General features: G+C 44.0%; 2 protein-coding genes, 1 non-coding gene and 1 pseudogene across 3 annotated transcripts in view; 1 reads left to right on the top strand and 3 right to left on the bottom strand.

Moving 5' to 3' along the window:
* Positions 1-876: 876 nt before the first annotated feature.
* On the bottom strand, positions 877-2,600 carry CHRM5 (cholinergic receptor muscarinic 5). The gene has a single exon (XM_037056004.1). The coding sequence runs from the start codon at positions 2,536-2,538 to the stop codon at positions 940-942; it is 1,599 nt and encodes a 532-aa protein (XP_036911899.1). The 5' UTR covers positions 2,539-2,600; the 3' UTR covers positions 877-939.
* Positions 2,601-2,786: 186 nt separating this feature from the next.
* Positions 2,787-2,893, bottom strand: LOC118993650 (U6 spliceosomal RNA). Its single transcript, XR_005067906.1, has one exon. It is a non-coding gene; the product is annotated as a U6 spliceosomal RNA (small nuclear RNA).
* Positions 2,894-6,910: 4,017 nt separating this feature from the next.
* LOC118993535 (actin-related protein 2/3 complex subunit 3-like) lies at positions 6,911-8,431 on the bottom strand (annotated as a pseudogene).
* An 8,165-nt stretch (positions 8,432-16,596) lies between these two features.
* Positions 16,597-19,852, top strand: part of AVEN (apoptosis and caspase activation inhibitor) — a 168,100-nt gene continuing 164,844 nt past the window's right edge. Inside the window, exon 1 of the mRNA XM_037056140.1 lies at positions 16,597-17,110. Coding sequence (XP_036912035.1) covers positions 16,865-17,110 — 246 coding nt within the window. The 5' untranslated portion in view covers positions 16,597-16,864. The remainder of the gene's footprint in view (positions 17,111-19,852) is intronic.

Genomic DNA, 19,852 nt, shown 5'->3' with positions numbered 1-19,852 from the left:
CCTCTCTAGGACGGGGTGTGATGGGACCCGGAATTCTGAAAGGAAGCACGGGGACCAGCATGGGTTCAGTGGGGACCTGGATCGGCACCGGTTGTGTAAGGGATGAGCAAGAGCTTCACTCAGGTGTGGGGCCAGAAACACATACCACAGCACGGAACATGTAACAGCTGCATAATAAATACTTGGTAAATAAATACTGGTCCAGTTATAAAGAAAGTCTTAGAAGCCCGTTGAATAAACACCCTTGTTAATAGGCAATGCTGACTTACATTCCCCTGGTTCTCACTGGCACAAGACAACTTCAGAGGACACATACGTATTGCACAAAAATCTGTGAAGGTTTCCACACCGTGAGGTTTCCATGAGGGAGAGGTTTCCAACTGGTCCCTGCTGTTCCCACAGGAAGTCAGACGAAAGTTCCCTCAGTCATTGTTCATTGTGCTGCAGCGTGCCTCTCCTCCTGAAGGGCCATGAGCCTGTCTAGTTACTTGAATGGCAAACTGCAGCAGCATCGGGCGACCTTAGTCACAGACACGTATAATCCAATATGGCAGCAACTGTGGCAGGAATGACTCCTTTCTTTTGGCGATAGACCTCAAGCCTTTACAGAGTTGTCAAGGACTCAAAATGACATGTTACCCCAGCTGGCGTGGCTCTGGATTGAGCGCCAGCCTGCGAACCAAAAGGTCACCTGTTCGATTCCCAGTCAGGGCACATGCTGGGTTGTGGGCCAGGTCCCTCGTTGGGGGCCACGTAAGAGGCAACCACTTGATGTCTCTCTCCTCCCTTTCTCTCCCCCTTCCCCTCTCTCTTAAAGTAAATAAATAAAATCTTTTAAAAAAGAGACAGAAGTCTTTTTCAAAAATAAACCAGAATCAGCTCAGCCGTCCTCAGAGGAAGTGGGTGGTGGTCATTCTTTTCAGGGGAGCTGTTAACGCTTCAGAGGAGCTTGCTGTTCCCCTGCCAGTACAGCTTCTCTTCCACTGTTTTCTTTTTCCATCGGCAGAGAAGCAGCATCTTAAAGGTCTTCCTGAAGGTTCTGTTGCAGAGGGCATAGCAAATGGGGTTGACAGTGCTATTGACGTAGCACAACCAGTAGCCCAAGTGCCACAGGGTGACTGGTACACACTTGTCACAGAAGGTGGAAACCAGGACCATGATGTTATAAGGGGTCCAGGTGAGGATGAAGGCCAGGAGAATGGCACTCAAGGTCTGGGCTGCTTTCCTCTCTTTGACAAGGACCATTCTCTTCCGTTTGGTCATTTGATGGCTGAGGTTGGGATCCAGGCCTTTTGTTGAAGGGTCCTTGGACACTGGAGAGGAGCAGGGCATGATTTTCACCTTGCGACAGCCATTGTTGGTCTCCTGGGTCCCGTCAGCTTTGACCACCAATCGGAACTTACAGGCCACACATTTCTGGCTCTTGGGTCTGTGAGCAGCTGCCGGAGACAGGAAATATTTTGGGGTGTTATAGTCATTTTTTTCAGTTTGACCTTTCACAGGAGTTCCCTCCGTCTCTTCGGCACTGAATTCACCCCTTGCGCGTTCCTTGGCCTGACCCTTGTAGACCACCTGGAAGACAGGGTCAGTGGTGGGCTTATCCTCGTCCTCTGAGGAGGGGCAGCTGCTGCACGCGGTGAGCTGCTCCGCTTTGTCCCACTCGGGGCTTGGGCTGGGCGCTGGGGCCGGCTTCCCCGGGGTTGAGGGGGTCCTGCGGGAGGATGACCAGGAAGCTCGGTTCCTCTCCCTCTGGGCCAGTGCGGGCCGAGGGCAGCTGAAGCAGGACCCGAGCAGAACCTTGTGAGCAGGCTTTCTCTTCTCGGTTTCAGCTACGGAGTCTGAGCCCTGCAGGTCTGCGAGGTCCTTGGTCCGCTTCTCTGTTTCCCGGTAGATCCGGCAGTAGAGAATCGTCATGACAGAAACAGGAATGTAGAAGGCAGCGATGGCGGTGCCAAACGTGATGGTGGGCTCGGAGAGGAACTGGATCTGGCACTCATCTGGGGGGACCGTTCTCTCCCCGACCAGGTACTGCCAGCAGAGGATCGCCGGCGCCCAGAGGACGAAGGAGATCAGCCAGGCCAAGCCAATCATGATGCCAGCCCTCTTTGGGGTACGCTTGGCCCGATATGTCAGGGGTCTTGTGATAGAAAAGTAACGGTCAAAACTGATCACCAGAAGGTTCATGACCGAAGCGTTGCTGGCCACGTAGTCCAGTGCAAGCCAAAGGTCACAAGCCAAACTCCCGAGAGCCCAGCGTCCCATGAGGATGTAGGTGGTGTAGAGGTTCATGGAGAAGACCCCGATGATGAGATCTGCACAGGCCAAGCTGAGCAGGTAATAGTTGTTGACCGTCTTCAGCTGACTGTTGACTTTGAAGGAGATCATGACTAAGACATTGCCCACTATGGTGATCAGGCTGACCACGGCAGTCACAGCTGCGATGCTGATGACTTCCCACAGGCTGTGGGGTTCCCAAGCCTGGTGGTTCACCGGGGTGCCGTTGACAGTGGTTGCATTGTGGGAAGATTCTCCTTCCATTCTGGTGCAAGAATTTGCATTAGGAGTAAGTCGGGGTCTACACTGTTCTCTTTTTTTATCTAATACCTCTTCTGGGACAGTATCTGCAAGAGAAAGAAGGAAATACATTATCTTCACGCACCAGCATGCATTTCTTTTTCTCTTATTGTTTATAATTTCTAAGAAAACATTAAATGTTGTCCCACACATTTGGGGCAAGATGATGGAATCGCCAAAGTTTTGATTACATTTACAGATACTTTTTTTTTTTTAATATGGAAGGCTTCACGAATTTGCGTGTCATCCTTGCGCAGGGGCCATGCTAATCTTCTCTGTATCGGTCCGGTTTTAGTATATGTGCTACCGAAGCAAGCACAGAAAAAATACTTTTTTGTGTGTGTGGGCTTTCTTTTCAGTTGCCGTTAGATAATATTTCTATAAGGGCATCATCATCATCCCTTTGATTTTTATGATTAATAACGTCCGAGTGCCTTTCTTGTACGTGAGGCTGCTGCCCTCTTGTGGTTCCCAAAGGCAACTTAAAAAAGGTCTAGGAAGATGAGCAAAGGAAAAAGGAAAGAATTGCATTGTTTAGAGTAGTAATGAGGGGGACACAAGTGACATAGTTACTTTAGACTGCAAGGGCCTTAAGGGCAGACAGTTTTTAAGCTCCGGGTGATAAGCATTTTGTCATGCATTAGAGAAAAAGACAAGCCATATGAATTCAATTATTAAGCATTATCGAGGCACTGTTGTGAGCCAAGACTGTATTACAAAACTTCACCCTGACTTAATACGCAAACTCCCAATGGGTAACTGGTTTTCCTTTAGAGCAGGGATGTTAAACTCATCTCCAGGGGGCCACATCAGCCTTGCGGTTGGTTGCCTTCAAAGGGCCAAATGTGATTTCAACTCCTTAACAGTTAAGGAGTAGTTACATTTATACGGTTGTAAAATTATTTCTGCCCTTTAAAGGCAACCACAAGGCTGATGTAGCCCCTGGTGAAGATGAGTTTGACACCCCTGATTTAGAGGGGTTTGAAATTTGCTTCAGCTGCTGAAGATGACCCTGCCTTGGGCTATTTGCAATGTTATAGACACTTAAAAAAGAGCTTTCTTTTTTTCACTTTTTAAATTACTTTTCTCTTAAAAATAATTTAAACATTTTAATTATAGTTGATGTTCAATATCATATTAGTTTCAGATACAATATCATATTAGTTTTCAGGTAAAACATAGTGATTAGACATTTCTAAAACTTATAAAGCGATCACCCTGATAAATCTAGGACCCATTTAACACCACATATAGTTATTACAATATTGTTGATATTAATATCAATATTAATTAATATCAATATTTTATTATGCTATACTTTATTTTTTATATTCACATAATTTTTTAAAGTTTTATTAAATTTATTGGGGTGATGTTGGTTAATAAAAAGTATATAGGTTTCAGGTGTACAATTCCATAATACATCATCTGTATATTGTATTGTGTGCTCATCACCCAAGTATCTTTTTTTAAAAAATCTGATTATAAAGTAATATGTAAAAGTTGAAGCATTGTCAAAATGTATAACAGAAAACAAAAGTATCCTCTAGTCTGTCTTGCAGAGGTAATCTATGCTAACAACTTAGTCTGTAATTTGCAACTTTTCCCTGTGCATATACTCACCAACATTTAAATATGCTTAATTTTAAATGGGTGCATTTTTAATGTTTTCACTCTGAATTTTTGTTTGTTACTTAACAAGTCATCATGGGCTTCTTCTGTATCAGTAGATCTTTTGGATCAAAACTTTTTTTTTCATTTTAATGACTACCCATCATTTCACTTAAAGAGTATACTATAATTTATTTATTCAATAATTATATGTTATTTATTTATAAATAAATATTATTTATTTTATAATTTATTTACTTACCCAGTGACAAACTTTTCAACTTTCCAACTCCAAATTTCAACTTTTAAAAATAAAAAGAAAATGTTCTTTTCTAGTTAAAAAATGCACATACATGATAAAAGTTTTGATGGGTACAAAGTGGAAAATGGTAAAAGACAGGTCTCCCTCCCACCTCGGACCTCCAAGCTCCTACTCCCCCTTTCTCAGAGGTAACCAGGGATCATTTCTTATCTTTCCTTCCAGATAGACAAGATGTGCATACAATGTGTATCTGATGATCTATGAAAATACCATTACAAAATCCCAGGCACCGTGAGGTGATGACAGCGAAGAGAGAAGACACTCTGACGCCCACCCCCCCACCCCCCACCCCCGAACCAGGTGCCTGCTCTGCCTGCTGGGCAGTCTGGACACGTCTTTGATAACAGTGATCGCTATAAAGATGACAAATTTGTGAGGGGCTAGGAATTTTCTTTGTTTTATATTGCAATATTTAACCTGTATTTTTAGTTTTTTAAAATCTCAAATCCAATATGGAATGGAAGATACCATCGTATAACAGAAACCAGACTCTCTCCCACCTTCCTCATCGTGTAACCTGGTCTTTCACCTGCCAGCCAATGACGTGCAGCTCACCTGTGGCGTCTCTCTCTCACGGGTCCCTTCCCATTCCTGCTGCTTCCACACTGGTCCAGTCTCCTGCTACCTTACAGCAATAACTCCTTGGGGTTATCAATGTCCAAAAGCTGGCAAAGTGAGTCCCAAGAACGGCAGGTCATAGACACAGACTCACCAGAGCCTGAAAAGACCAAACTTACTTTATGCCCTATAATTATCTGGGCAAATACCACCACAGACTGCCTTTGAGTTGTCAGATCCAAGCTGTACCATGCAAGGAAGAGCCTGCAGAATTGTCTTCTTTTCCCTTTTTGTCCCTCCTTCCTTCCTTTCATCCATCCCTCCACCCATAAATATTTATTAACTCTCTGTTCTGTAATAGACTATCATGCTGAGGATACTGTGGACCAAAACCCTAGTGGGTATACAGAAATATCTGGGGGTTGGTACTTGGGGGCAAGCCATGGGGGCAGTTGTGAGGGGCATCTTACTCAGTTGCGTGAGGGTGGGAGAAGCACGCCCTGAGGAAAAAAGGTTTCAGCCAAGACTTGAAACACGAACGGGCTCTAGCTATGCAAAAGGGGTGGGGTGGAGTTGGGGAAGAGTGATTAAGCCCCGAAAGGGAAGAGCTTGTCTGTAAGCCCAGAGACAAAAGGAGGCATCACGTATTGTGAAACCTAAGAATTGGGAGGTGAGACCAGTGGGAGGTGAGATCAGGAGGATCAAGAGTGCAAGTCTCCTTTCTGGGAGAACTGTGCCAGCTATTTCCAGGCTCCACATGGGCTCTGAAGGTGGTCCCAACAACCAGTGCCCCCACTGGTTGGGTGTTGGGGGCACTGGTTTGGGAGGCATAATAAAATGTACTGACTGCCTGTTGAGTTTTTCTAATCAAGTCTTCAAGATAGAAATAATTAGTATTTTAATATGGAACAGGCTGACAGGGTCCAGAGGGGAGAGGGGAGAGAATCATAGGGGAAAAGGGAATGGACTCACATGAACAAGTATAAAGGACACATGGACAATAACTAAGGGTGGGGGGTGGAAAGGGGAGGGAGGTGGGGAGCATGGGGCGGGGGGCGGGCAGGGTTGGGAATATAAGACAGAAACCTGTACGTGAACAAGAATTAAATAAAAATTATATTTTAAAAAAAGAAATAATTAGTATTTTGAAAGCATTTAATTCACCACTTAATTTTAGGGAGTGATTTATGAGAATTCAGGTATCCATGTCCTCCTGTGAATGCACATATATCAATCAGGTGCTTATCCTCTATGATCTGATTATTTTAAAAAATAAGGACATTGTACTTTGGAATCTAAGATACCTGCATTTCTATGATTTGTATTTTACATAATGTGATGGTTAATTTTATGTGTCAACTTGATTAGGCTATGGTACCTAGGTGACAGCTTAAAGAGCTGTCTAGATGTTGCTGTGAAGATATTTTTTAGATGTGAATAACATTTAAATCAGTAGACTTCAAGTAAAGCAGATTAGCCTTCCTATCATGGGTCAGCCTCATTCAATTTGTTCAAGGCCATAAGGGAAAAATACTGAGGTCCCCCAAAGAGGAAGGAACTTCAACAAAAAAATAGACATTTTAAATTATTACTTATTAAGTACTAGCTTAATACTGCATAAAATCTCAAATCACCTTTTGACAACTCATTCTTAGCACCCTACCAATTTCTTCCTTCCTTCCTAATTTTAGAGGGGGAGAGATGGCAGTATCAATTTGTTGTTCCACTTAATGATGCATTCATTGGTTGATTCTTTTCATGTGTCCTGACTGGAGTTCAAACCGACAACCATGGCATTGCAGGACGACCCTGTGACCAACTGAGCTAAACAGCCAGGGGCCAGATTCTTGGTAATGAACTTTTCAAGTAAAGACGTGTTTTCTTGTCTCTTCTGTATAAAACTTTATGAAATAAAGGCAGAGAACAGTGTACATCTTGCTATAAAATGCTGCCCAGGCTCCCTTTACTGTCCAGGTCCTGAAAGACTCTTGTTCATAAATTGTGTCTTTGCAAAGCAAGTCCACCACTTGCTAAGTTTATCATTCTGAGGGTCAAAAACTTTCTCACAAAGTCTCAGTCCAGTCTCTTGCCTTAGCTGCTGTAAATAGGCCTTCCTCACATATCTTCCTGTTGGTTTGCAGGTTTGGCATAAATTGTACTAAGTGGAGAACTAGGCTCTCCAGGAATGGGGAACTTAGTGATGACCAGTGTATACATTTCTTTCTCACCTTGGCTTTTGGAATTGCACCTGTGGAGTTTCTTTAGACACTCAGAAATGTGGAGAGTGATGTGTATCAAGGTGCTATCAGCTTCTGGTAATTTCATAGTTTTGGAGAAGACATTGGCTTTGAAGTAATAGATGGCTTCGTCTACAGTATCTGTAGCTCTTGCCCCACCAGGGGCAGGTCCTTTGACCTTCTCATGGGCGGCAGTGCCATGTTTCCGACGAGTCTGGTGTCGGGGGCCACAGAAGAGTGGTAAGCGGGCCCCTTGGTGGCTCCTGAGTTTCAGCCCAGATGGGGAGGATGGGGTTAGAGTGCAGCATTTCCAGTCTGGAGGCTCAGGCAGGGCAGGAGGAGGCCAGAATTCTGCCTCTAGACTCAGGACTACAACACTGTCTCCCGGGAACTCCTAGCCCTCTGGCCTGCACTGCACAATCCAGAGCCGCCAGCCCCCACAATTGCATGAACCAGTTCTTTAAGCATTTCTTCCTCTTTCTGTCTCTCTCTTGCTGATAAAGAGAATAAACACTTTGATAAATGGAAAAGCAGCTCATTTATAGTGGCCACATCATCTTGTAATTACATTGGCATTGGCAAGATGTTACAAGTTACATCTTGTAACTGAATTGGCATTGTGCAGCTTCAGGTTCAAAACATGGTTTTGAACTATGACTTTCCGCATATTATGTAACCTCCCTAAATTTCAGACGTTTAAACTTTTAAAGTGGAGATTATGAGCCCTTACCTCATAGGCATGCTCTAAGGATTAGACGAGTTAATCCACATTAAGTGTTTTTCTAAGTGCCTGACACTGGAGAACAGGCATTACAAAGTAGCAAGCAAGCTGGCAAGAAGGGCACCAAGATGACTTCCTGTCCCGGGTATGGGACAAAGTGGGATAAAACAATGAGGCAACACTTTTGCTACCTTCAGCTGGCTGTGTGACATACTTCACGGTGCCGATGATCTTTTCCCCTTTAGTCTGTGTAGCTGGTGTTCTATCTTCAGGGCCAGAGCAAATTGTCTCCAACCAGTAAAGCAGAATGACCTTGAAAAGCACCAATGCTAACACAGTCTTCCTCAAAGTCTGCTCATTAGAATAGGGTAACTTCAAGATGTTCGACTGAAAAAAAAATGGTCCCATGGTCAAATAAGTTGAGAACATGCCGTATATCAGATATACAGCTCTCGGAGGTACAGAAGACACCTCAGCCCAGTGAGGGCCAAGAGATCCTGCAGTCAGGGACGCTATTTACTTTGGTCTAACCCAGAGGCGGCCTAGCAGGTCTAACCCTGGTCTAACCCCTCTGTTCCTCCAGAGGAACATCTGTTGGCATTCTGTGGAATCCATGGGTCACGCTTGGGAAATGCACTAGTAGGAAACATGAACTGGGAGTGTGGAGATTTGAGTTCTCATTTTGGCTAAAGTCTTGTGATTTGAGATAAATCTCTGGGCCTCGGTGTTCTCATGTAAAATTAAGAGATTGGAATTGATGATTTATCCTTTAAGTTGCTTTCAGGCTTTTCCTAGAGACTCGAAATGGAGAACATCAGCCACTGTATTAATTTCAGACCTCAACTTTCCTCTTTTCTCAGCAAGGGAAATAGCATTTATTTAGCTGCTCTGGAAGTTAGTGTAGTGAAAGCAGCTGTCAGCCAATGATGAGTCCCCAGTTTTCTATCTGTTAAAAGGTATAACAATATCTGGTCCATCTACCTTACAGAATTGTTTTGAGAGTCTCCAAATGAGATAATGTAGGGAAACCAGCAAGTCCTACTCCGATGTCAGTTTGGGGTTTTAATGATTATAAAGTGAAGAGTTAGTTTAGGTAAGTGGATCATGTCACAGGTGGCTCATTAGAATCATTGGAGCTTCAGGAAACCGTGACGTCTGGGCCCCGCTCCACACCTGTTAACTCAGAATCGGTGTGGGGGAGACATGCACATCACATCGTTTCAAACTCCTCAGGTGATTCTCACACGCAGCCAGGCTGGCCAGGATGCAGTTGACAGAAAGGCAGTGTAGGTACCACCTGGGAGCACCTCACAACTGAAGATCAGTGATTCACAAAAATATAGCTTGGTAATGAATTATGTAGGGAATCTTGTTAAATTGCAGAAAGGGGGGCTTGCAATTCCACATTTCTCAGTACCTCCCAGGTATGCAGAACAATGAGCCATAAAATAACAAGGCCTTAAAATAACAAGGCCGAGGATAATTTCTGAACTTCCTAGACATGAGGAACTAAAGCTTACAAAAGTTGCTGCTGAAACTAGCATTTACCAGCTAAAATGTGTGGTAGCATTTGGATCCTTCTCTGTCATCCAAGGACATTTGAGCACATTTTATTTCTCCTACTTAGAATTAATACTTATTTCCTGTCCAGCTTAACTCCCCTCTGTTCTGTGCATTTTTCCTGCCTTATTTTTGAGAGTATAATTTTTCCTGATTCCTGAGCTGCTGCAAATGAACAGATCTTCCACAGGCAAAGACATTTGGGATGTGAGGTAGGTTCCACAGCTGAAGGGTTGTGAGTGATGGTTGAGTGTGAAAACTGGATTTCAAGCTCGATAGTTCCCCACAATAAACTTTTTGAGTCATTAAAAGGGTTTTGAAAGAAAGATTGTGTTTGTGGAGGGTACGTCTGTTTTTTTTTCTTCTTTTCGATGTGGTGCGGAGGGTTTGCAAAGGCAAATGGAATATTGGGTTGGCCAAAAAGTTCATTTTATTTTTTTCATATGATGGCTTTAGTAGTGCTTAGTTGGCTTTAATTTTTCACTTGAAAAATTTTGGTTAGATCATATTGTGACAGCTGTCATATCAGCATGCATAAAAAAACATCAAATTGGTAAATTTTTCTGCAGCCATTTAAATATTGAAGATGGAAGAAGATATGCAACATTTTTGGTGTATTATGCTTTACCATTTCAAAAAAGGTAAAAAAGCAACTGAGATGCAAAAAAGATTTGTGCAGTGTGTGGAGAAAGTGCTGTGACTGGTCAGAAGTGGCTTGAGTAGTATTTTGGTGCTGCTGACATTTTGGCCAAATAAGTCTTTGCTGTGGGGCTGTCTTATGCATTGGAAGATATTTAGCAGCACCCCTGGCCTCCACCCATGAGAATCCAAGATGAGGAAGAGCCGAAATACACACTCAAAATATCCAAATCAATAAGGTTATTGGTGAAAATGAAAAGTGAAAATCTCGTGGTTTCAGTTAACCACTGTCGACCGCAGTCTGGAAATACGAAATGGAAAATTCCAGGAACAAACAATTCATAAGTTGTAACTTTCATATCATTCCGAGTGTTACAGAACAGAAGTCCAAGGGGCGGGGGGCAATGTTTGGCCCACCCAGGGATGCCAAAAACTGCCGCAGAACAACAGGGGCCCCTCCCAAGGACAGTATACCAACATCTACTGGGCTCGTCTGTCTGCCGCCAGAGGAAAGGCATCTCTCAATGCCAGAGATTTGTGAAAAGGAAAGGAAAGGTGTATTTAAATCTATACAGACCTAAAGTAGTGACCCAATGTCCCCATTAAAATATGAAAGTTCTTTAGGATAACCACAGACGCCCACAGTGCTTCCTTTCCCCCTGCTCTAATTCGGGGTACCGTATCTCAGGAAAGGAAGCACACGTCTGTGTTTCAGGCCACTGGCACCATCAGCTGTGTCACCATCCAGGTAGGACCTCTAATTACTCCAAAACCATGTCGCACCTTCTCATGGTCTACTGGCCAAGAGTTCTTTGTACCCATTTTTCCAGGCAAAGTCTCTCCTGCTTCCCAGGCCACGTGGCCAAAGGGAGCATCCCAAAGCTGCGTGGGCCTCTTCTACCAAAGCTTCAGAGGTCTGCACTCCACCAAAAGCGTGTGGCTTTCTTCTTTACCTGGCTGCAGGGGTCCCCATTCTGGCCAAGCCGTTTGGCTCTCTCCTTCACCTGGGCAAGAGGGGGTCTGCACTCTGCCAAAACCTTGTGGCTTTCTCTCCAATGGCTGCTGCATCTGCGTTTAAATCCCTGCGCCAGTCCTCCTTTGTAGCCCCATTTCCGACTCCTCCCACAATCAGTTACACCTGCCAGGACTCCCGTATCCTCCCAGCTTCACTGGGCTGCCATAGTGAGTCTGGGCAGGTGTGGCCCCATGGCGTGGAGCCAATCAACTCAAAGCTCTCACGCAGGTGCTGTAACTCAGGCGGCGGGGGGAGGGAGGACCAGCCCCCAGCCCCCCAGTTACATCCTGGGGACCATTCCAGAGGTTAGCTGTGAAACTATTGCCATGCAAAACAGCTCTCCATGGTCCTGCTCCATTTGTCCCTTCCCCCAACTGACACCTGGGAGTGGAGGGGGTGAGGACATCTTATTATTTCCTGGACACCTTTAGTTCTGGACCCCATTCCAAATTCTCTTTTGCCCCCCCCCCCTCCCCGCCTTGGCTACACCCTGTATCGTGAGTAGTGATAAAATCACTCATCATTCTGCTCCTTCCCATCCATAGTGCAAATCACCCTGGTTCAGGCATCTTCCTTGTGTATGCTACCAGCCCTTAGGCCCTTAGTGGCCGTCTGAGTCATCAGATCGACTTGTCATGGTATCACAGTGCTTGTGTTCGAGTAACCCCTTTTTTACTTAATAATGCTCCGAACCGCAACAGTGATGCTGGCAATTCAGACATGCTGAAGAAGTTGTAAAGCACTTCCTTTAAGTGAAGAGGTGAGCACAGTATAATAAGGTATTTTGAGAGACATGTTTACATAACTTTTATTACAGTACATTGTCAGTTTTATTATGATTGTCTAATTTATAAATTAAACTTTATCACAGATATGTGTGCACAGGAGATAAACAGTGCATACAGGGTTGAGTGCTCTCAGCGATTCCAGGCATTCACTGGGGTCTGGAACATCTGCCCTGTGGATGAGGGGAGACTACTGAACGGTAGGGTTGGAGACTACTCTCCAACATTAATGCACTGGACAAGTCACCACCACAAAAATCATTTAGCCCTAAGTGTGCCAAAGTTGAGAAACTCTTGATTTGTGCTAATGTCTGGCATGATTTTGATACGTGGATGTTCACCTCGGGAGAGGTGAGCCCAGATTAGTGGTGTGTTGGGAAATTTAACCTGTTTCTGCCCCACTGCCAACAAAGCCCCGATTTGCAGAAACTTCCCAGTTTCTGTGGTGTAAGAGTTCCCCTTGTGGCCCATTTCAAGTCACCAACTTTATGTCACTGGCTGTAGAATTAGGAAAAGACAATCAATATATTGTACCAAACCATTATCATTCCTGGCCACATGGGTTGGGGGGCCAGGTTGTCCACTGGGTTTTAAAAAATACTATTCATATGTGTGTATCTGTTAGTTCCCCTGGTGTGTGGAGAAAAAGATACAATTCTTTCCACTCTTCCCATCTTCCTGTGGTTTAGTGTTTTTCTAGAGGAGGAATTACTGAATTTGAGGTTAGCCTGGGGATGAATAACTTAATCCTGAATGCCACAGTGAACCTTAATTTTATAAGTAGAGACAAGGGGAAAAGGGGTGTGTGTGTGGAATAGGGCCTATAGGGCCTGGAGGAATAAATAAAAAGGAAAAGGCTGGAGAACAGTAGAGAAGGAAAAGAGTAAGAAAAATGGAAGAAGTGTGAGAAGGGTCTCCCGACCAAAATGTTAAGATAAAAAGCAACACAGAAAAGTGCAGAATACAACCTTAAAAAATACTATTTCCTGACAACATCCTCTCCCCTAACTCTGCACTCTCTCTTGACCAATGGCATCAACTACCTGGTCACTCAAGCAAGAAACCTGGGCATCTGCCCTAACTTCTCTTCCCCAGACCTTCCCACTTACAACTGGACACGAAGTATTATTAATTCTTCCTCTCTGTCCTATTATCTGCTTCCTGGGCTTGCAAGTTAATCCAGGCCCTAGATTATTTCAGTGTTTTCCAAGTGGCTCTGCCTAGATATTCCCATTCTGCTCTACAGAATAATTTTTTGAGAGTATAGTGATTAAGAGCAAGCCTCTGAAGCGACTGCCCTGGGTCCCAATCATTCCGTTAGTAGCTATGCGATTTTGTAGGTTAGTTAATAAGGTTAGTTAATATCTCTTAGACCCATTATCTGCAAAGTAGGGGCACTAGGGACCTTATACAGGGCTGCTGTGAGATTCAAATGAAGGACTTAGAATGGCCTTTGGTGCAGTAATTGCTGTATTACCGTGTTTAAGACTGAGTTTCTGTCCACTTTACACACCTTTCTCAGTGTTCTCTTTGCCTGGGAAGCTCCTCGACCTCCAGTTATCAAACTCCCGCTCAACCCTCAGGCCCTACCTTAAGGGTCTATTTTTCTTGAAGTCTTGGGCAACAGACTCAGTCGTAGTTTAAATTTTCTTCCCTTGGACCTTCACCTTGAACCTCTCACTGCACTCAGCACACTACTGCAATAATCTGTTTACAGGAGTATCTTTCTTGTGGGAAGTGACCAGTGACTTAAAGGTGGAGATGATGGCTTTGTAAAAAAATCTTCAGGACACAACAGTGTGCCTGACAGAGTAGACAACCGAGGCAATAAATAGTGTTAAATACAAGTGTATAGGTATGGGTTGAGGGCCAGAAAAGACTGGGAAGGAAGAAAACACTTATTTTGCAATGCTGATTGGATGGGGGACATTTCAACTTAAACCCTTACTTTTATTATTGTCATGTGGTTTCTGTAATACGAAGCTAAAAATGGCTCCCATGTATTTGCATAACCAAATGCCCTTCTTCCCCTTGGTTAAAAATATAGACCGATCCATAAAATGTACTACTACTTAGGCATAAAAAGAAACAAAACATTAAATCATAAAACATGGAAAAGTCTCAAAACCTTTCTACTGAATAAGTGAAACATAAGAACAAACTGCAGTGAGCTAGAATGCTAATTCCACCACTACCCTGCTGTGCTACCTAAGGCAAGTTAACTTCTTTCGGGTTGTTTCCTTGTCTGCAAAATAAGGGTAACAGGGCCATTAGGAGAAGGTAAGGCTCACGTGCTCAAAAAGAGTGAGCTGAAATAGTCACCTCTACAGACATTCTCTTGGGGACCTCAGAGCCGGTCTACCCATCTACAAATTTTGTACTCCTCTCTCTACTCCCGGTTGCTTGCTGCAGTCCACACCCACCTCTCACCTGAAACCCACCCTGCCTTTTCCTCCATACCTGCTCTTGAATCCCGAGTTTGGTATAAGTTTTAAAAATTATACTCATTCTGGATAATCAGGAGATTAAATAGAAAAATTAGACTTCCAGCCAAGATGGAGGTGTAGGTGGAAATACTGTGCCTCCTCGCACAATCAAATTTAAAGACAACAAAGTTTTAGTAACAAAAACACAACCAAAACACAGAAAATTGAACTGTACAGAAGTCTGACAACAACGAACCATTCAGCCAGACTGGTAAGAGGGGCGGAGTCTGCAGCTGGTGGAGCGGGGTTGGGTAGGAAAAAGTGGCCAGACCGACCCAGGTGCCCAGGTGGCGGTTGGCAGATCCTGGGTGCGGGAGGCAACGGGCAGACCCAGTGAGGGAGTAAGGTGGTTGGTTGACCTTGGTCACACATTCCCGCACAGATAAACCAGGTGAAGGAGCAAGCAGCGAGAAAGACTGAGCAGGCTAGGGCCCCAGTGATGGGAATTAAAGCCTAAAAGCACCAATTGGAAAAACCTTCGGGCTCGAGGTGCTGGGAGAAGCTCCCAGGCTCTGAGAGAATTTATGGAGAGACCCACAGGGTCTTGGAGGGTGCAGAGGCCCACACACGTGGGAGACAGTACCAGGGTGGCCAGGCTTGCTTGCAGGAAGCAGCAGAGGAAACTGAAATCCAAGAGCGGGCAGAACAAATGCCATTACCCCTCTCTGACCCTGCCCCCACATACAGCGTCACAACCCAGCAACTGCGTCGCCCTGCCTTGGTGAACACCTAAGGCTCTGCCCCTCATACATAACAGGTGTGAACAGACCAAAACGTTAAAGCTCAAGAAGAACAGCTCAAAGCTCCAGAGTCAATACTTCTAAGTGACCAAGAGATAGCCAATCTATCAGATGCACAGTTCAAAATACTGGTGATCAGAATGCTCACTAAACTGATTGATTTTAGTCACAAATTAGAAGAACAAATGAAGGCTAAACTAATTGAAATGAAGGAAAATGCACAGGAAACCAATAGTGATGGAAAGGAAACTGGGACTCAAGGGAGTGCATCAGAAGGAAAAAAGAAACAACCAAACAGAAAACAATGAAGAAACAAGAATTCACAAAAATGAGGAGAGGCTTAGGAACTTCAAGGACATTTTTAAACATTCCAACATCTGAATTATTGGGGTACCAGAAGGGGAAGAGGAAGAGTGACAAGTGGAAAAGTTATTTGAACAAATAATAAAGGAGAACTTCCCCAATCTGGCAAAGGAAATAGACTTCCAGGAAATCCAGGAAGCTCAGAGAGTCCCAAAGAAGTTGGACCCAAGAAGGAACACATCTAGGCACATCATAATTACATTAGCCAAGATTAAAATGAAAGAGAGAACCCTAGAAGCAGCAAGAGATAAGGGGATAGTCACTTACAAAGGAGTTCCCATCAGACTGACAGCAGATTTCTCAAAAGAGACCTTACAGGCAAGAAGGGGCTGGAAAGAAGTATTCCAAGTCATGAAATTCAAAGACTTATGTCCAAGATTACTCTATCCAGCTAAGCTTTCTATTAGAATGGAAGGGCAGATAAAGTGCTTCTCAGATAAGGTCAAGTTCAAGGAGTTCATCATCACCAAGCCCTTATTATATGAAATGTTAAAGGGACTTATCTAAGAAAAAGAAGATAAAAAATATGAACAGTGCAAGGACAACAAACTCACAGTTATTAAGAACCACACCTAAAACAAAAGCAAACTAAGAGGACAGCTAGCTCAGGAGCAGAACCATAGAAATGGAGATCAGATGAAAGGTTACCATCAGGGGAGTGGTAGGAGAAGGGGGAGAAGGTACAGAGAATAAGTAGCATAGAGGTAGGCAGAAAATAGACAGGGGGGAGGGCAGGAGGGAAATGGGACAACTGTAATGGCATAATCAATAAAATATATTAAAAAGAAAAGAAAAAGAAAAATTAACTCTAGTTCACCACAGTTAACCACCTAACATTTTGGCATACACTTTAGGCATCTCATGCAAATACACCCATATTTGTATTTTTTTCCTTTTTTAAAAACAAAAACAAGTTTATATTACACAAACTTTTATAACCTGTCTTTTCACCTACCATGGCCCCACCCCCAGACCCATCCTTGTTTCTCACTGCTGGCTCCCACTGTCCGGGCTTCATCCGAGCCTCCAGCCTTCCCAGAGGCCGTTTGGCCCAACCTGCCAGGATCCCGGACTGCCCCGCCCTTGCCCCCGGCTTCCATCCCAGGCTCCGCTCCCCGGGCTCCGCTCGCAGCCACCGGAGCAAGTCTGACAGTGCTCGCTCCGTGCGACCCGCTTCCGGTGGGGCAAGGGCGTCTCCGGGCGGACGCGGGAGGCCCGGCCCCTGCTCGCTCCGCACCTCCCGCAGCAGCCAGATGCAGGCCGACCGAGGAGCTCGAGGCGGCCATGGTCGCCGGTGTGGCCGCAACCGGCCTGGCGGGGACCGAGACCGGGATCGGGCAGGAGCCACGGTGGTAGTGGAGAGAGGAGGTGGCGGGGACGGAGGTGGCCGCCGAGGCCGTGGTCGGGGATTCCGCGGGGGCCGCGGAGGCCGTGGAGGAGGCGCCCAGCGGGGCGGCTGCCGGGAGCCAGGAGGCCGGGGCGCCGGGGCCAGAGTGCCGGTAAGAAGTGGTGGTTGGTGTGGTCGGGACCGCGCGAAACCGGAGCTGGTGGGGTTCAGAACACGAGTCTGGAGCCCAGAGTGGCGCACAGGTCGCGGGAGTACGAGCAGGCGGCAGGGCGCCTGCGCGGGATAGCCGGAGGGTGGCGGGCACGCGCCGGGCGTGCACGTGGCGCTTCTGAGTAGGAGCTGGTGGAACCTGATTGTCAAGTTCGGAGGTCTTCCCTGGACTGCCCAAGGGTTCCAGGGCCGTATTGATTAAGAACTTAGGGACCGAGGGCTATAAGCCTAAGAGGCCTGTTTGGTTGAGAGGGAGTGTCCGTATTATTGACCCTTGTTGGAGGGGATTGAGGCCCAGACTTGGTCTAAAGGAATTTTGACACTTGGGCAGCCTTAGAGACATGGGGACGTTATGGGAGACATTATTGGGAGACATCCCTCTTATTAGGAAAGAGGGATTTTTTTTTTGTCTGTCATGTTCACTGTGCAATACCTGGCACACAGTAGGCGCATAATAAATGTTTATTGAATGAGAAAGAATGCCTCGGATGGACTGGACTCAGAGTACTTGGGGGTGGGGTCCAAGGCATAGTTCTCTCTCTCCTCAATAGTATAGATCTCTTTTGTTATGTATATGTAGGAATCAGGTCACTAGTCATCGTCTCTCTGAATTTTCAATTAGTAAATATTTCAGTAGCGAAGTCCAAATTTTAATAGCATTATGATCGATTGGTCTTCATCACACATTCTTAAGGAAATTTCCTAGAGACGCAGTAGGGAATGATACGGGCAAACTCTTGCTCCTTTTATATTTCAGGTAAAGTAGTTAGATTACTGCATTTTTGTGTGCTGTTCTTCTGTTATTTTATCATTTATAGTACAAATTGTCTTTATGTTTTGAATTGTCATGTGCATGGGTTAAAACATTTTTTAAAAATTGAGGCAAAATTTCCTATAACTGAAATATTTACAATATCTTAATGGCACAGGAGATAAGATGTCCCTGTAGATAGTAGTTGTATGCAGAAATACAGAGTTAGGGTGCCGTATTTCTTATTAAATTATTATATAGAATTTTTAAATTTTTTAGAGATTTTATTTATTTATTTATTTTTAGAGAGGGGAAGGGAAGGAGAAAGAAAGGGAGAGATACATCAATGTATCAATGTGTGGTTGCTTTTCATGCACACCCTATTGGGGACCTGGCCCACACCCCAGGCATGTGCCCTGACTGGGAATTGAACTGGCGACTCTTTGGTTCACAGGTCGGCACTCAATCCACTAAGCCACACCAGCCAGGGCATAAATAGGATTTTTTAAAAAGCTGATTATATAATTCTGTGTATTTTTTATTTCTTCATTTAAAATTATTTTTTAAAAGATTCTATCCAGTAGACCATTTTGAAGATTTTATTTACTTTTAGAGAGAGAGGAAGGCAGAGAGAAAGGGAGGGAGAGAAACATCAGTACGTGGCACCCCTTGCCTGTTGGGCATCCCCTACTGGGGACCTGGCCCACAACCCAGGCTGTGCTCTGCCTGGGAATCAAACAGGGGACCTTTCTGTTCCCAGTCCAGTGGTTAATCTACTGAGCCACACTAGCCAGGGCTAATTTGGTATTTTTATTATGATATTTGAATTATTAGATTCCATAGGTAATTTTAGTTTTTTTCTTAACTATTTCTTAAACTCTTAGTGATGAATGGCAAGAGTAGATTTTTGTTAAATTTAAACTAGAATTTTTTTAATGAAAAATGTGCTGTGTTTAATTCTATATATGGAATAATGGAATTGGATATATATATATATATATATATATAATCTATCTATCTATATATATATAAAAAATCTCCTATATATATATATATATATATATATAAAATCTATCAGGGAAAAATTAAAGTAAACCACCTTTATAGTATTGGGTTGGCCAAAAAGTCCATTTTATTTTTTTCTGTAAGACGGCTGTAATAGGGCTTAGTTGTCTTTAACTTCATTTAAAACAATTTTGTTAGATTATATTGTAATAGCTATCATATCAGCATGCATTAAAAAATGATGAATTTTTGTGCAGCCATTTTAATGTTGAAACTGGAAGAGAATAAGCAACATTTTTGGAGTGTTAAACTTTATTATTTCAAGAAAGGTAAAAATGCAACTGAAATGCAAAAAGAAATTTGTGCAATGTATGGAGAAGATGCTGTGACTAATTGAATGTGTCAGAAGTGGTTTGCAAAGTTTCTTGGTACTATTGACATTCTGGCCAAATAATTCTTTGCTGTGGGGCTGTCTTATGCATTGGAAGATGTTTAGCAGCACCCCTGGCCTCTACCCAGTTGAAGCCAATAGCAGGAGGTAGCCGACATACTCAAAATGTCCAAATCAATAAAGTTATTGGTAAAAAGGAAAATGTGTCATATTTTATGAAAAGAACTAAGTGGACTTTTTGGCCAACCCAATAGTACTCCTTTATGCTATAAAATTAGTTCAGGCTAACTCAGGACAGAGCATTTCTCGTGCCTCGGTTTTTTCCTCATGCATAATTTTTTTTTGGTTACACACATCATTCTAGTAAAAGACATTAGCATTATAGGAACACCTTTAAAACTATGGGGAACATAGACAAGTGTCTGGTAGTTAGAGACGTTTAAAAGTTTAGGGTAGTAGTAAATTCTAGGGTAATAACAGTGATGATGTCAAGGCCCTTCATTTTCATGAGGCGAATGTTCTTCAAGTCTTGGCGG

Source organism: Sturnira hondurensis, unplaced genomic scaffold (assembly GCF_014824575.4).
Source record: "Sturnira hondurensis isolate 20B ecotype Veracruz unplaced genomic scaffold, ASM1482457v3 Scaffold0008782, whole genome shotgun sequence".
NCBI classification, from domain to species: Eukaryota; Metazoa; Chordata; class Mammalia; order Chiroptera; family Phyllostomidae; genus Sturnira; species Sturnira hondurensis.
Note: the sequence above shows the minus strand (reverse complement) of the source record. Positions and strands in the feature narration are given on the sequence as shown.